Source organism: Nycticebus coucang, chromosome 11 (genome assembly GCF_027406575.1).
Source record: "Nycticebus coucang isolate mNycCou1 chromosome 11, mNycCou1.pri, whole genome shotgun sequence".
Lineage (NCBI taxonomy): Eukaryota > Metazoa > Chordata > Mammalia > Primates > Lorisidae > Nycticebus > Nycticebus coucang.
This window is the reverse complement of record NC_069790.1, coordinates 15,397,921-15,416,248: the sequence shown is the minus strand read 5'-3', so window position 1 is coordinate 15,416,248 and position 18,328 is coordinate 15,397,921. Positions and strand designations below refer to the sequence as shown.

The following is an 18,328-nucleotide window of genomic DNA, read 5'->3' as shown; positions in this document are numbered from 1 at the left end:
AAATATCCATCTTTTTTAGTGGCTGAATAGTATTCCATAGTATACATATACCACAGCTTGTTAATCATTCCTGGATTTGTGGGCATTTAGGTTGTTTCCACAGTCTGGCAATTATAAATTGAGCTGCAATCAGCAGTCTAGTGCAAATGTCCTTATGATAAAAGAATTTCTTTTTCTTCTGGGGAGATACCCAGTAATGAGATTGTAGGATCAAATGGGAGGTCCAGTTTGAGTTCTTTAGAGTTCTCCATACTTCCTTCCAAAAGGTTGTATTACTTTGAAGTCTAATTTTAAATTATAGTAGGAAAAAACAGATTTAAAGGACTTGGATGAATTTGATTTATGGGCTAACCTGAAATATCAGCCTTTGCATGCCTAGAGTTGTTCTAGTTAGTAAATTGCAGAGCAAATAAACAGCATCTAAGGTTCTTTTTAAACCAATGGTTGTGACTATTAATTATTACATACTTTTACATAGCTTTTCTTTTAAAACACCTACATTAGTTTATTTTTTGTTTTGAAGAACAAGTTAGTTTACAAGTATCTACCCTAACCTGATATTCTATATGGGAGATCTAAAAGACATTTTGCACAATGACTTCATGCTCAAATTGCAATGATATTGTTATATTTGTAATGGTTCATTTGGAGCTCAATTAATACCATTTCTACACAACCTCTCTATTCCAAGGTACTCTGTCAAAGAGTACATAGGGTTAGAAATAGGAGTAATTACATCCCCAATAGAGGATTTTAAAACACTGGGACATGGGTGGCTACTTTCACCACTGTAAGGTCACGCCAGTCATTTCATATATACAGTCTTCTCTAAAAACAAGGAATAAAGAAAGAATAAGAAATATATTATTATTGTTGTTTGGTTGTTAGGAAAGAGACCATGTGAAAAAGAGGTTGTATTATATTCTTTAGAGTGTAAAAATGCATCCTCTTTTGTCTGTTCCTAGGTTTGAAGAAGAAACGACCAGCAAGTGGTTATATCTTTTTGAAGGCAGTGGGGTCCCATATGGCCCAATCAACAACATGAAGAATGTATTTGCAGAACCCCAGGTTTGTTTTTTGAAGTTTAGCAGCCCAAGAATTTGTCTCTCTTTTCTATCTAAATTGATTTATATAAAAGTACATTAGTCATTGATCTTAAGTTACATAACATGATTTTTCACTATTACATTAAAATTGTGGGTCTGAAGTGAAAAGAACTATAATTTACAACTATCTATGATCATACTTTCTGTCTGTCATCTTTAAAATATTATTTTCCTTTATCAGCTACTATGTGAAGTTTCTGAAGTCAGGGTATTTATTACTCCTGAAAAAGAGAAATACAGACAATTGACAAGTTGGGGTTAGGTACTCAGAAATTATTCTTTGTAGAAATGAATGTGAGAACTTTCATAGTTACAGCTCACTTCTGATGATATGTGTACCTTAAAACGTATAAAGCAAGTCATATTTAAGTCTGCATAGAAATTATTTTATATGCTTTGATTAATGTGTGTTATTTGTGAGGCATAATTATACTTGAATAGTGATTTGTGTTGTACATTACTTAATAGGCTCCTTCATGGGACCCAGGAAGGTCGGGGGGAGGTCACATGAGAAATAATTATTTTATAATGCTGTTCAAATGATTATTTTTAGATAATGTCAAAATAGTAAGTTTTTATTTTCTTACTTCAGTATAAGAAATTTATCACGTCTCATATTCACATATTAATCCCAAAAGGTAGAGGAAGTCCATTTTTCTTTGAATTTTTTCACATATCTTATGAGTTCTAACACTTTAAAATTATGGGGTGGGGTTTTCCCCCTTTTGTTTCTTTATATTTATATAATAGCAAGTTTTCTTTCAAATGAGTTATTGAAAATGGAATACAACTTTTGAGGGAGGAGAACTTTGTTGGAAAACTGATCTGTCTCTTTAACTTTGGTATCTTTAGCTTACATGAATATCTGTTTAAAAGAAAATTGAAATGTATTTAATTCAAGAGTTACAATATTTACTGCAGAAGAAAGAGTAAATAAATTCAGTGATTCTGATTTGTACTATTTTCTGCCAAGATTATGAGTATGGCAAGACTTTATTCATAATAAAACTATGATCAGTAAGTATTTGAGATAAGAGGACCCACTGGTGTGAATTCTTTTGACAGGGATCAAGCAACCTCAGTGACTAATTCTTGGTGAATCCTTATGATGAGGTAGCAGTATATACATCCTGAATGTAGCCCAAAGGTCTCGTTTTCTCATTTCATAATTGCATGAGGCTGAGCCACCATTTTAAGCTGTTGTGTATTGAGGTGTGTAGGACATTACGTTTACCTTAATCTGAGGGTACAATTCTCTGGAGATCTTACCTAAGAGTTATTCCATTAGCATTTCTGTCGCTCCAACTGTGTTTTATTAAGACTAAAAGTACCAAAGCAAATAATTATTTTTAAACCTACATTGGTACATTGTAACATATTACCTATGTTTTAGGCTTTGATAAACAAAGGTTCAAAGTCCCATTCCCTACCTTAAAATTGTTCATTTTATGGTCTGATTCAGAAGGACTATAGGATAATTAGGTTGTTCATATTCAATTTTCTCTTGCAGCTCAGTTTAACTACTTTAATCTTTTCATCTCAACTCTCATGAAACTGTAAATAAGTTTTTATTATTGGTCTATGCCAGCAGGCTCCCTCAAACTTTTTAAACAGGGGGCCAATTCACTGTCCCTCAGATTGTTGGAGGGCTGGACTATAGTTTAAAAAAAAAAACAAAAACTATGAACAAATTCCTATGCACACTGCACATATCTTATTTTGAAGTAAAAAAAAAAAAAAAACGAGAACAAATACATCACACCGCCTCATGTGGCCCGCGGGCCGCAGTTTGACGACCCCTGGATGGCATATTTTAAGTCATTAGACCACTTTCCAAAATGGGAAGCGTTGATGTTAGCTAACACAGGATAATAATTCTTCATATTACTACAAAGTCTCTACAAACTTCCCTGTTTACCACCAAAAGGAGATTCTATAGTTCTAACATCAAAAATATTTAATCATACACTGATAGTTATTGATAATTATACCCTAGTAGCAAGAGTAAAGTTGTTCTTGTTCATAAGTAATTTCATTCTTTTTTGGAGTTTACACACTAAATAAAATATATGTACATAATTTAACTGGATTGTTAGAAAGACTAGAGAGTAATGTACTAGCATTGCTTTTCTTTTTTTTTGAGATAGAGTCTCACTATGTCACCATCAGTATAGTGCCCTGGCGTCACAGCTCCCAGCAACCTCAAACTCTTGGGCTTAAGCTATTCTCTTGCCTCACCCTCCCAAGTAGCTGGGACTACAGGCACCTACCACAAAGCCCAAATATTTTTTTTTTGTTGTTGTTGTTAGTTGTTATTGTTGTTTGGCAGGCCCAGGTTGGGATCAAACCCACTAGCCCTGGTGTATGTGGCTGGTGCCCTAGCGCTGAGCTACAGGTGCCAAGCCTAGCATTGCATTTTTAAAGTAAGCAAAGATGACTATGGAAATTGTTAAGTAGGACTTTTCCATGTAAGAGGCAAAGGTACCTTCTTCCTCTATTGCTGATAGTGTTTGTTCCTTTTAGAAAGAATTTCATAAAATTTTGAATTTTGAAAGGAATATAGAATTGTAGAATGTGGTATAATAAAATAATAGGAGAGTTAAAAAATGTGTGAAATAGATTATTTTAAAAAATGCCTTAGGATGACATCTAAAAATGATTACTTAGAAAGTCTATTCATTTATTCCACAAGACTTTATTATACTTAGTATGTACCTGGTGCCAGGGAGTTAGTGTAAATTTAGTGTTCCTTGCCTTTCTAAAAAATAAATTCAAAGTTGACTTAAAAACTGCATACATAATAAATATTTGTTGATGCATGAATCAGCAAAGAATGAGTTGGCTAACTTTGGAAAGTATAGGCTTTTCAAATGTGCAAGTGGCTCTTGTGTAGTCCTGAGTGGGGCTGATTAGAAAGCCCTTGGTGATATCTAGGGACTAATGGTAACATAATAGTGAAAACCATAGAGTCAAGTTGGTGGGCAGTTTTATAAGCTTCTAGACTTCAGTTTCCTTAACTGTAAAATTGTGAAGTAGGATCTTATCTCTATATTGTTGAAAATATTAAAATAATGTTTAGATGGTAAACAATGCATAGTAAGTAGCTCAGTCTTTCATGGTTATATTCTTGTTAAAATCATTTTCTTTGACTCGAGTTTGTTTAGTGGATAGAGGCAAATCCAGTGATGTGGGGATGGGGAACATTAACTTAAAATCATACTCTATATTGTCCTTTTATGAAAAGGTATCTGCAAACTCTGTAACAAGAAATCATCAACCTTTCCTCATTTCTGATTACTGAAAATCCTTTTATTTTTAATTTTCCTTAAAATTTTTTTCTAAGTATGATTTCCATTGATAGTATCCTCCCTTGTTTTCCCTCTGATGAGCTGTAGAGTTTCTTGGCCCTGGGTACATGGAACTGGCCACTTCTGTTCAGATGTGGGAATGCAGCACTGGCGCCTGTGGCCCTCTCTCCATGTGCGATATGTCAGAACAGCTGCTAGTTCAACTGAAAATTGCTTTGGGTGAGGTACAAGCCTGGAACATGGTGCAGGAAGGGAGACTTTGACAAACAACAACAACAAAACAACAACCCCAACAACCCCACCAAACAAAAAAACCAAAAACAGGATTGGAACTCTTTTTTTTTTTTTAATGCAGGAAGAGTGTAATTTATTATTATTATTATTATTTATTTTTATTAAATCATAGCTGTGTACATTGATATAATCATGGGGCATCATTCACTAGCTTCACAGACCGTTTACCAAGTTTCACATATACCCTTGTAAGATGCACCGCTGGTGTAATCCCACCAATCCCCTTCCCTCGGACTCTTAAGGAATGGGAGAGAACTTGGTATGCCTTCTTATTAAGTGGACCATTTATATTTCATCTGTAGTTTGACAAAAATGCACTTGCTAGTTGAAACTATTTCTAACTTAACATTTTCATCATAGCCTCATTGTCTGAGAAAACTTGATTTTTTAACTTAACTGAAATAATAGATCATATTTCTTGGATAGACAGAAGGTTGTTTACCTTTTACTTTCTGATCATATGCCGTAGATCTTTGTACAAACTGATCCTACAGGTATCTACTGTTAAGCCTAATCAAGAGTGCTGTGGGGGGAAGAGTTGGTCTGCATTTTCTGACCATTCTAAGAAGTTTTTATTTAAAACTCTTAAAGTGGTAGTTTTTTTGTTTTTCTCCCTCAGCAACAAATTATCTCTGGAAATCTCTGTGCATTATAGAGGTATAGTATAGATTATAATAGCCAGTCATTTCTCCACGTGCTTTCTTAAAATATCTTCTTTTAATCAGGCCAAGATTGTGTAGTACATTAAAGGAATTCTTTAAAAGTTTAAAAAACTTACTAGATGACCTCAGTATGGTCCTATTTAACATACCCTTGGGAACATGTGTGTGAAATACATTGTGGTTTGAGGGTTTCCAACCCAAACAAACTTAAAAGAAAATGCAGATTTAATAGAAACTATTCAAATTCTTGCAAAAATAGGTATGGATCTCAACCACTGACAGGTTTTAAGATAATTAAAAGAGAATGCTGCACCATCCTGTTTTTAGGATTTCTCTTTAAATTACATGTTTGGTGGTTCTAGGTTTCACCATCTTTAATTAAACTGCTCAATTAAAAAGTAAAATATGAATGATTGGTGCCTCTGATTCATGTTTTTCTCTGTCCTTCATGCTACAACCTGAGGGTATGGAAGAGAGGGCAATGGGTGCTGCAAAACTAGTGTTATTTAACAATCTTCACATTTGTACCACACAAGTTGAATATGTCAGGTGTAAGACATCACCCTGAAGCATCACTTCTGAGAACTATCGGGAGGGAAATATCAAAACTATTGAAATATCACAGCTGGCCCTGATTTTAACTGGTGCCAAACACCTGCAGCCTCTAAAAGGATACCAAAACAAAACCCCACCCTGTGGCCACAAGCCATCCCTTAACAACCCTTCCTTAACTTTGCATCACCAACAAAATTAATCTAACATTTTCTTCAGAAACCTTATTCTTCCTGTCCCAGAAGGCCATTACAACTCCTTTAACCAATCTTTTGTATGGGATAAATATGTCATAGAAACAGAGTGAAGTATTGAAATATTTGATGGCCGAAAACTATCTGTTTTCATCTCATTATTTGTAGAAGCCTGTGAAGTTGGAGGTTTTATTAATCTCTAGACTAGCTCATATTCTCTAAGTGATTTTGTTTTAGCACATTTTGGCAAAATATCTAAGCATCTGGGAAAAAAGCCCATTTTTCACATAGTAAGCATCAGAAGCACCCAAATATGGAGCCGTTTTTCAAGCCCCTTCTATTATACACACACGTTTATACACATGTATTCATACACACACACACACACACACATACACTACTGATGCATTTTAAAGAACATGTTTTGAATGACATTAGTTATTTTTTCTTGAAATGCAGTTGCTTAGTCCTCAGAGGGTTGTACAAGTCAAGCACCATTATATCCTTGTCTCTAATACAGCTGAGCTATACATACAGACAGTGGTCCTTGCTACTGGAAAACTGTTGATGAAGATCTGAGTTAAATTAGTATGTCTGGAAATAATTCCTAGCACACAAGACAGATAAAAACATAAATTTTATATGTATCTAAATATACAGGACACATTTTAGATAATGCACAAATTCAGGTATACGTACATGCTGTGCACTACATGTATTATGTGTGTGCTTGTTTTTTGATGCCTGAGTACAATATTTTCAATTTTTGAAGAAGTAATTTGTTTTAGACTTAGGTGATTAAATAAAAATAAAAATAGTTTAATTTGACTTTTTCTGAATAAAAGATTTAAATTTAAGACATGAAATGATAACAATTCTAGAAGAAAGTGTAGTAAAAACTCTTGACAATATAAACCTGGGAAGAGATTTTATGAAGAAGATTCTCTTGGCAGTTGCAGTGCCATAAAAAATAAATGAATGGGACATGATCAAACTAAAAAGTTAAGGGTACATCTAAAGTATTCAGACAGTTTTCAGAATGGGAGAAGATATTTGTGTATCATAAATCCGATGAAGGGCTAATAACTAGAATCTTCAGAGAACTCTAATCAACAAGAAAAGAGCAAACAATCCCATTTATAAGTGATCAAGAGACATGAATCGAACCTTCTCTAAAGAAGACATAGGAATAGCCAACAAACATGAAAAAATGCTCAACATCTCTAATCATCAGAGAAATGTTATTCAAAACCACCCTAAGATACCACCTAGCCCTGGTGAGAATAGCCTATATCACAAACTCCCACAGCTGCAGATGCTGGTGTGGATATGGAGAGCATGTATTTCTATACTGCTGGTGAAATTGCAAAATAATACAACCTCTATGGAAAGAAGTATGGCAAATCCTCAAAGAGCTAAAGTAAACTTTCCATTTGATGCTGTAATCCCATTACTAGTTATCTACCCAGAAATAAAAAAAAAATGTTTTACCATAAGGACATTTGCACTAGAATGTTCTTCATAGCTCAGTTCATAATCACCAAGATGTGTAATCAACCCATTCATCAGCTCATGAATGGATTAATAAACTGTGGTATATGTATACCATGGAATACTATTCAGCTATAAAATGATGGAGACTTTACATGTTCTGTATTAAACTGGATGGAGTTGAAGAGCATTTTTCTTAGTAAAGTATCACAAGAATGGAAAAGCAGGTATCCAATGTATTCAATACTAATATTGAAACCGTAGGTAAACAACTATACCTCCACATGCGAAAACAAAAATTGAATTCAAGTGGGCGAAGATGGAAAGAAGAAAGGTGAGGAGAGAAGAGGATTGGTAAGCTCTCACCTATTGGGCACAATGTAAGGGTATACGGCACACCCCTTGGGTGAAGGCTCAACTACAACTTGAACTTTACCTAACAAATGCAAACAATGTAACCTAATCATTTGTATCCTCATATTAATCAGAAATAAAAAAAATAGTTTAAAGCTTCAATTTTATATTGTCATATGAAGTGTAAATCAGTATTCAATTTTATTTTGTTGAATTGAGAAAATCATCCTAGTGCAAAGAAATTTCTGTGTTATTATTTAAGAGAAAACTCATTGAAATGTTAAATAAGAATTAAGGACTTAATATAAAAATACTGGCATTTTATCTTTATTTTTTCCCCACAGATTTAAGAAATTTGGATGCGTTTTGAATGGACATCAATTTCTGTAAACTATCACACATTTATATTTACCTATCTGACTGGAATGCTTTGGGCATTTTCTCACTGAAAATATGAAAGAGGGAAAGCATAATCATTTCTTTCTATGCTTATGGACAAAGGGGACCATAATCATCTATTCATTTATTGAGTCATTCTCCCGTTCACATAGTAAATAGTTATTGATGGCCTGCTCTGTACGTGGTCTTGTGTTCAGTGTTTGGAAAAGGAAAGGGTTGATGGAAGACAGTGAATCAAGAGGACAAAGCTGTCAAATATTCAAGGAGGTTACAGAAGTAGAAAGTATTCAGTGTCACAGAAGAGTTACACATAAATACTCTGATAATTCTTAATAGCAAGATAAGCATAGGCTTAAAGCATCATGAGAATTTCCTATTTAATGATTTAACAGAATTAAAAATCTGACCAAGAGCTGCAAAATGTCTTAATCATGAAACTTGCCAAAAACTCTTTATCCTTTTAAATGTCTCTTGTAATTAGTTTATAATATGGCTAATAAATTCCTTCCCAATGATTAAGAAGAAAATAATGGAGGCTTTCAGCTTTTACTATTCAGTGATTTTGAAATTATTTGTGAACTTAGGACACAGAGGATTTTTTTGTTGTTTTATAAAAGTCTCTCTCTGTCTTTGTCTCTCTCACGTACATACCCCAGCTGATTGAGGAAACTCTGTGTATACTTTATGCTTTCTGAAAATTTCAAAAATATTTCAGAGTGGAGATATATTGTATAATAATTGAATTTTAACAAACCTTGAATTTTTAAGCCAAAGTCATAATTTTTGAATGGATAGAGGATAAAAATCAAGAAAGGTTAATATGGGCTGAGTGTGGTGTCTCATGCCTGTGATCCTAGCACTCTGCGAGGCCAAGGCAGAAGGATTCTTTGAGGTCAGAAATTTGAGACCAGCTGGAGAAAGAACAAGATCCCATCTCTACTAAAAATAGAAAAAATTAGCCAGGCATTATGGCAAGTACCTGTACTCCCAACTACTGGGAAGGCTGAGGCAAGAGGATCACTTTGGCCCAGGAGTTTGAGGTTGCTGTGAGCTCAATAACGCCATGGCGCTCTAGCATGAGCAGACTGAGACTCTGTCTTAAAAAAAAAAAAAATAGGTTAGTATTATTTGGCAGTATTTTGAGACCCAGAAGAGTAATCAGTATCAGCTAATTTTAGAAAACAAGTTAACATGCTGCTATACAATAGGAAAATAATTAAAGCCATCTACACACATGCACACACACACACATATAGTTTTAAAATATCTAGTGGCCAAATTAAAAAACAAAATAGCAAAAAAGAAAACTTCAATTGTACATTTTATTTAACCTAATGTATCCAAAATACATTTTCAAATTTATTCAGGGTTGTGTTTATGTCCTGGGATATGATTTATTCTGCAGAATGTTCCATGTGTTCTTGAGAAGATGTTTTCTTCTGTAATCTTAGTATTAAGGAAGGTAAGGTTGGAGGATTACTTAAATCTAGAAGTTAGAGAAAAATGTGTTTTATATTGGAGTATTCTGTAGATATCTGTTAGGTTGCATTTGTTTTATTACCAGGAGAGACTACTTCCAGTAACATTTTTTTTTGTTTGTTTTATTATCTTTTTCCTGATATGTATATTAGTATAGTCACTTCATTCTTTTTTATGGTTGTTGGTAATATTTTAAATCTTTTTCCATCCTTTTCAACCTATTTGTATCTTGAAACTGAAGTATATCTCACGTACACAGAATTGGATCTTGATTTTTTTTATCAAATCTAACAAATATCATTTGATTCATATTTAATACTACTACTGATATGATTTGATTTACATCTACCATTTTGCTTTCTGTTTTCAATATGTCTCATATCTTTTTTATTCCTTTGTTCCTACCTCACTGACTTCCTTTGGCAACAAAGCAGCTATTTTTTAGTATACCATTTTAATTCCTAAAATGATTTTTTTAGTGATATACTTGAGTTATTTTCATATTAATTTCTCTAGAGCCTTTTCATTTTATCAGAATTGACTTGTTTTATCTAAGTTAGTTCCAATAAAATATGGAAAGTTTTCTCCTATATAGCTCCTTTTTTATGGGTATGTGTGTATATGTGTGTGTGTGTACGTGTGTATATACACATAACATCTATGTATAGAAAAAATTCAACAGTGTACTGTCAAAGTATTAAATATATTTATTTAATATCATATGCTATATATTATTTAATCTTTTATGGAACCTGATGAAAGAAATGAGAGCCCATTTATTTTTATAGAATTTGTTATATTAATCTTATTTACCCTATCTTGTTTTCTTAATTTCTTGCTACAAATTTGAGTTACCATCTGATGTGTTTTCCTTCTTTCAATATAGCTTTTTACTCTTACAATGCTTGCACAATTACTGTCAAGCATATCGCATTCTATATGTTAAAGGCCCAATAGTATACTTAGGTGCATATTGTTTATTGCAGTTCATTTGTAAGTTAATCAAGAAAGGAGACGGAATACACAATTATACTATTTTGTGTAATTGTATACATGATTACTTTTACTCATTCTCTGCTTTTTTGTGTGTAGATTCAGAGTACTGTAGAACTTTCTTTGAAATTCTTTTTCATGTAAGTCTGCTAGCAGTGATTATCATTAGCTTTTATCTACAATTGTCTTTAGTTTTTTTTTTTTGAAAATATTTTGCTAATATGATTCTTAATATGTTTGGCAGTCTTTTACTTTGAGCCCTTTGAATATGTTGTTCCACTGCCTCTGACTTCCATTGTGTCTGATAAGAAATTACATGTTAATCTTATTAGGTTCCTTTGTATGTAATATATCATTTTTATTTTGCTCCTTTTAGAATTTCCTCTTTATCTATGAACATTTTGAGTATGTGTCTTTGTGCATGTGATTCTATTAACAATTATTCTATTTTGAATTCAGTGACCTTTTAGATGTGTACAATAATATTTTTCATGAAATTTGAGAAGTTTTCAGCTATCATTTAAAAAATTTTTTGTACTTCAATCTTTTTCTGATACTTCCATTATGTGTTTGTTGGTGTACTTTATTTGGTCCACATCTTTCTAAGGCTCTATTAATTTTTCCTCATTCTTTTTTGTCTGTCCTGCTTTTATAATCTCTATTGATTTATATTTAAGTTTGCTGATTCTTTCTTCTACCAGTTCAAATTTATGGTTGAGCCCCTCCAGTAAAATTTTCATGTCAATTATTGTACTTTATTTCTCCAGAATTTTAAGTTAGTTCCTTTTAATAATTTGAATAATTTCTACAACTTTATTGATAGTATCTCCTTGATGAGGCATTGTCATCATATCTTCCTTTAATTCTTTAAGCATGATTTTCTTTTGTTCTTTGAACATACTTATACTAGCTCCTTCTTTTGAAGTTTTTTTTCCTGCTAAGTCCACCATTGGAACCTTTTCAAGGGCAGTTTTTATTGCTAGACTTTCTATCTGTACACTAGTCACACTAATGTTTCTTGGCATACCTCATAATTATCTCAATTTTGTTGAAAACTCTTCATTTTAAATCTTCCATTCTCTACCACAGGGATTATTTGTTTTTTTGCTTGCTAGGTCAAGCAAAAAAATTTCACTTTTTTTTGAACCAAAACAAGTGAAATTTATTTTTCTTGCAGTGCATATATTCTAACGTCCCAGATTATTTCCAGTCTATTACCTCATGCCCTCATTTAACATATGCTAATTGTTCATGAAAGGTTGCTCTTGGCCAGTTAGAGTTTTATCTTTTTAGCTGGATGTGTGTGTGTGACTCCAAGGCTGCTATTACAGTTAAGGGAGTTTACTTGGTGGTTTTTTTCTTGTTTTCTTTTCCCCTCACTTATCTAGGTACTAGAAACTTGAAGATATCTTCTCTGATTGCTTCCGAGAGGACATAACTATGTACTTAGTTATCTAGACTTCCAGCAATGAGTATGATTTAATTTTTAAGTCTAGCTTCCTAGTCATTGTCCTAGGTCAGAGCAGTTTACTGTTCCCTCAGTATTTATTAGAGGTTATTTTAGGGACTGTATTAGGGAGGTTTCTGTCTTGTTGAAGGGGTAGGATGAAACTTGGTGTATGCTTTCAAGTATGTCTTCCAAATCTTGTTTGATTACCCCTACATAGGTACAACCTAGCACATGTACCCACCCTTCTTGGGTACAACATTGACCATGATCCCAGGGGGGCTCCTCTTCTTGACTATCTCTTTCCCTTGTTCTTTCCATTAAAATGACTTGTTTGCTGTTTTTCTTGTATCATGGAACTACCAACTTTCTCTTAATTGCTCTCTAATGAAATCTTTATTATTTTCAGCAATGCCTTTGGGCATAGAGTTTTCTATTCTCTCTTTCAAATAAATTCAGTTTCCTCAGGCAGAGCTGGAGACTCTTCATTCTTATGGCCTACCTTTCTCCCAAGCCTGAAATTTTTTGCCACTGTACCAGACCTCAGGTAAGGGATTCGCTTTTCCTGAGTAATACTCCTGTTCTAAGAGTGAGCAGGTGGTGGTGGCAGGCACTAGTCTTTTTGGCTTAGTCCTTCTAGATTAGATACTGTTTCATGAGTAAGTTGTAGCTGATGCAATAAGTGTCCCCTTTTCTTGGCCTACAAGGGTCACTTTTCTGTGATGCCTAAGGTAGGATATACCCTACATATGGTGATGGTATGGAGAAAAGGTGACTGTGTCTTTTTGGCTATGTCTGCCTGGAAAATATTTTCTGTAGCACAGGCTAAGGGGAGTGAAAAACACAGCAGCCTGCATCTGATGGGGTAAAGACATGGTCCTAGAGTGGAATATGAGTAGAGAATAAGCCCTGTTATCTTGCTTGCATCTGTCTGAAACAGAGTGCTTAGGTTAAGCTTTGTAATATAGACGTATAGAACTTGGTGGTAATGGTGGGGGTTAACAGAGTGAGCCATGGCTAAATTTCCATGGACTGTCACTATTCCTTTTTTTTTTATTAAGTCAAATACACATAGATCATGAATACATTTATGATATGCATATGTGAGGTACAATATGTTGTTTTTTTTATATAGTCTAATGTGGTTAGATCAAACCAAGCAACATAGCTTTCGCCTCATTTACTTGATTATTGTGTTAAGACATTTATATTCTATCCTTGACAGATTTGACTTGCATCCTTGCAATATGCTCCATAGGTGTGGTCCCGCCTTTTACCTTCACTCTATCAAACCTCCCCCCTACCCTTCCCACTCCATTTCTCTCCTTCACTATTCTTACTAAGATTGAGTAGTTTCTTGAATGAATACTTTTTCATTCGCTGTATGACCTTATATAATTTCCAGGGTTTTTTTTCTCAAAATAATTTTCACCAAGTTGCTGTTTTGCTAGGATGAGGGTCTACTAAGCTCCTTGCTACTCTACCATTTCAAAAGTCCTGCCATACAGGTTTTACCTTGCCTTTCTCCAGGATAACATGAAGTTAAATTGTTACTCTTTCAGTATAACATGTGCTAAATTTCTTCTTTGTGTTTGGTGCTCATTCCCTTTTCAGTTATAATTGCACCCTTAAGGAGGTCTGACTGTGCCATGCTGGGGTGTTTGGTCTCCTTGTGTTTACTCTACTAGGTTTTATCTTCCATTTTATTATTTTTTGAACCCTACTTCTGAAAGACAAATGTAAAGGTTTTATGGTAGTGTTTTTGGAGTAATCTCCCAGAGAACACCTGAGCTAGAATTACCTTGGAGCCTTGTTAAAATTTGTATTTCTGGACCTAACAAAGCCCAGTGGTTTCTAATGCTTTTGGGTGGGGCTCAGGAATTGGCAAAAGTAGATTTTCCATTCCATGGATGCAAGGCTGGTTTAACATACGCAAGTCTATAAACGTTATCCACCATATTAACAGAGGCAAAAATAAAGATCACATGATCCTCTCAATAGATGAAGAAAAAGCATTTGATAAAATCCAGCATCCTTTTCTAATTAGAACAATGAAGAGTACAGGCATAGGTGGCACATTTCTAAAACTGATTGAAGCTATCTATGACAAACCCACAGCCAATATTTTACTGAATGGAGTAAAACTGAAAGCATTTCCTCTTAGAACTGGAACCAGACAAGGTTGTCCTCTGTCACCTTTACTATTCAACGTAGTGCTGGAAGTTCTAGCCAATACAATTAGGCAAGACAAGGAAATAAAGGGAATCCAAATGGGAGCAGAGGAGGTCAAACTCTCCCTCTTTGCTGACGACATGATCTTATACTTAGAGAACCCCAAAGACTCAACCACAAGACTCCTAGAAGTCATCAAAAAATACAGTAATGTTTCAGGATATAAAATCAGCATCCACAAGTCAGTAGCCTTTGTGTACACCAATAACAGTGAAGATGAGAAGCTAATTAAGGACACAACTCCCTTCACCATAGTTTCAAAGAAAATGAAATACCTAGGAGTATACCTAATGAAGGAGGTGAAGGACCTCTATAAAGAAAACTATGAAATCCTCAGAAAGGAAATAGCAGAGGATATTAAGAAATGGAAGAACATACCATGCTCATGGATGGGAAGAATCAACATTGTTAAAATGTCTATACTTCCCAAAGCAATCTCCCTATTCAATGCCATTCCTATCAAAATACCAACATCGTACTTTCAAGATTTGGAAAAAATGATTCTGCGTTTTGTATGGAACTGGAAAAAACCCCGTATGGCTAAGGCAGTTCTCTGTAACAAAAATAAAGCTGGGGGCATCAGCATACCAATTTTAGTCTGTACTACAAAGCGATAGTGGTCAAGACAGCATGGTACTGGCACAAAAACAGAGACATAGACACTTGGAATCGAATTGAAAACCAAGAAATGAAACTAACATTTTACAACCACCTAATCTTTGATAAACCAAATAAGAACATACCTTGGGGGAAAGACTCCCTATTCAATAAAGGGTGTTGGGAGAACTGGATGTCTACATGTAAAAGACTGAAACTGGACCCACACCTTTCCCCACTCACAAAAATTGATTCAAGATGGATAAAGGACTTAAAGTTAAGGCATGAAACAATAAAAATCCTCCAAGAAAGCATAGGAAAAACACTGGAAGATATTGGCCTGGGGAAAGACTTCATGAAGAAGACTGCCATGGCAATTGCAACAACAACAAAAATAAACAAATGGGACTTCATTCAACTGAAAAGCTTCTGTACAGCTAAGGAGACAATAACCAAAGCAAAGAGGCAACCTACACAATGGGAAAGGATATTTGCATATTTTCAATCAGACAAAAGCTTGATAACTAGGATCTATAGAGAACTCAAATTAATCCACATAAAAAAAGCCAACAATCCCATATATCAATGGGCAAGAGACATGAATAGAACTTTCTCTACAGACGACAGATGAATGGCTAAAAAACACATAAAAAAATCTTCATCATCTCTATATATTAGAGAAATGCGAATCAAAACAACCCTGAGATATCATCTAACCCCAGTGAGAATGGCCCACATCCCAAAATCTCAAAACTGCAGATGCTGGCGTGGATGTGGAGAGAAGGGAACACTTTTATACTGCTGGTAGGACTGCAAACTAGTACAACCTTTCTGGAAGGAAGTATGGACAAACCTCAAAGCACTCAAGCTAGACCTCCCATTTGATCCTGCAATCCCATTACTGGGTATCTACCCAGAAGGAAAAAAATCCTTTTATCATAAGGACACTTGTACTAGACTGTTTATTGCAGCTCAATTTACAATCGCCAAAATGTGGAAACAGCCTAAATGCCCACCAACCCAGGAATGGATTAACAAGCTGTGGTATATGTATACCATGGAATACTCTTCAGCCATTAAAAAAATGGAGACTTTACATCCTTTGTATTAACCTGGATGGACGTGGAAGACATTATTCTTAGTAAAGCATCACAAGAATGGAGAAGCATGAATCCTATGTACTCAATTTTGATATGAGGACAATTAATGACAATTATGGTTATGGGGGGCGGAAGCGGAAAGAGGGATGGAGGGAGGGGGGCGGGGCCTTGGTGTGTGTCACACTTATGGGGTCAAGACATGATTGCAAGAGGGACTTTACCTAACAGTTGCAATCAGTGTAACCTGGCTTATTGTACCCTCAATGAATCCCCAACAATAAAAAAAAAAAAAACTAGATTTCCAGGGATTATTCTGGTAAAAACTTTGTGCCTGAGTGTTCATAAGCAACTTTATACAGACATATTCTCAAGTTTTTCTTTCATGATCTCCCTGGTATCGTGTAGTTTTTCGAATGCCTCTTACACGTACTTTGGCCTGAATTCTATGGCTATAGTTAATGTTATCTCTTGTGTACTTCAACAATTGCTCTTGTCTTTGGGGCCAGGTGCTAAAAAGATAGTGAGAGAAAGAGATCACTAGGATTTGGCTCTACCTTTTTGAAACTGTAGTTCCACCAAACCTAGAGTCCTTTCTTAGGGTGTTGGCTTCTACTGGCTCACATTGCCTCTGTTGTCACTGTGGCTCCTACCACTATCACTGCATGATTGCTTGAGGTCCAGGGGCTGGGTGAATGGATAAAAGGAGGAGAAAAAAATGGGAGGTTTCTGCCTTCTCTCTAAGTACTTTGCTTTCTCTTTCCCAATCCTTGAGCTAGAACTAAATAGCTTCTCATAGAGAAGCTATTTTTCTATGTACATTCCAGAGCTCACTTCTTTGTTTGCTATGTGTTGAGTTCAGACCATGAAATTAGCAGTAAAAAACTTAGTAATCTTACCACTTGTTTGGTGGTATTTGAATTCTGTTCTTTTTCCTCAGTCCATCTGTTGCTATTTACTCTTGAATCCTCAAATAGCTCCTCCATGTAGTCTATCCAGGTTTTATCACTATATTCAGAGGGAGAGATGGTGTAGACTATACTTACTACTCCACAATACCTGGAACCTGAATGTTTCAACTTTATTTTTTATTTTTAAAAAATTTTTTTATTTTATTTATTTTTTTGTTTATTTTTTTGTTATATCATAGCTATGTACATTAATGCGATCATGGGGCATCATACACTGGTTTTGTATACCATTTGACATATTTTCTTTTCTTTTTTTTTTTTTTTTTGCAGTTTTGGGTCGGGGCTGGGTTTGAACCTGCCACTTCCAGCATATGGGGCCAGTGTCCTACCCCTTTGAGCCACAGGCACCACCTTTGTTTTTTTTTTTTTTTTTAAGCAAGAGAGTGTCTTTATTCAAGCATATGCCCGGGTCACTTCACCAGCTGTGGAGGGGTGACCTCAAAATGGCACAGAAGAAGGTTTTTAAAGGTGTGTAGGGGAATTCCATCAGGCATTTGTCAGGAGGGGTTGCCATTGGCTGAGCTGTTGTCTAGGGGTGCTTGGCACCACCCAATACCTCGGAGGTGCCAAAGGGTGAGTTTGCATTAAAAACTTTCTAGGAAGGGATGCCTGTCCACTTCTGATAGGCTGGCCCCACCTGGGTCCAACCCAGAAGGGGTGTCACTGTGGTCTTTTTACTGTAACAGGGCTGGGTTCCAAAATGGAGCCTTACTTACAAAATGGATTCACATCTGGCCTCTTCATTCCCCCCTTGAGTTTGTTGCTATCTGGGCCAAATCATGGGCCCAGGGGTGTTTCTTGTTCTAAAGACTGGTACTGTGACCTCAAGACCATTTGACATATTTTCATCACACTGGCTAACATAGCCTTCCTGGAATTTTCTTAGTTATTATGTTAAGACATTTATATTCTACATTTACTAAGTTTCGCATGTACCCTTGTAAGATGCACCAATCACCCTCCCTCCCCTCCCTCTCTCCTTTCCCCATATTCTTAGGTTATAACTGGGTTATAGCTTTCATATGAAAGCCATAAATTAGTTTCATAGTAGGGCTGAATACATTGGGTACTTTTACTTCCATTCTTGAGATACTTTACTAAGAAGAATATGTTCCAGCTCCATCCATGTAAACATGAAAGAAAAGTCTCCAT

At 35.1% G+C, this 18,328-nt stretch overlaps 1 protein-coding gene across 4 annotated transcripts in view; it reads left to right on the top strand.

The window, feature by feature from the left end:
• SUGCT (succinyl-CoA:glutarate-CoA transferase) overlaps positions 1 to 18,328 on the top strand; it is a 966,251-nt gene that overhangs the window by 524,945 nt on the left and 422,978 nt on the right. For 2 of the 4 annotated variants that reach the window (XM_053609716.1, XM_053609717.1), the window contains exon 12: positions 966 to 1,068. In XM_053609716.1, coding sequence (XP_053465691.1) covers positions 966 to 1,068 — 103 coding nt within the window. Of the gene's footprint in view, positions 1 to 965; positions 1,069 to 7,871; positions 8,033 to 18,328 lie in introns of those variants that run through there. The other 2 variants (XM_053609720.1, XM_053609718.1) reach the window with 2 other exon arrangements.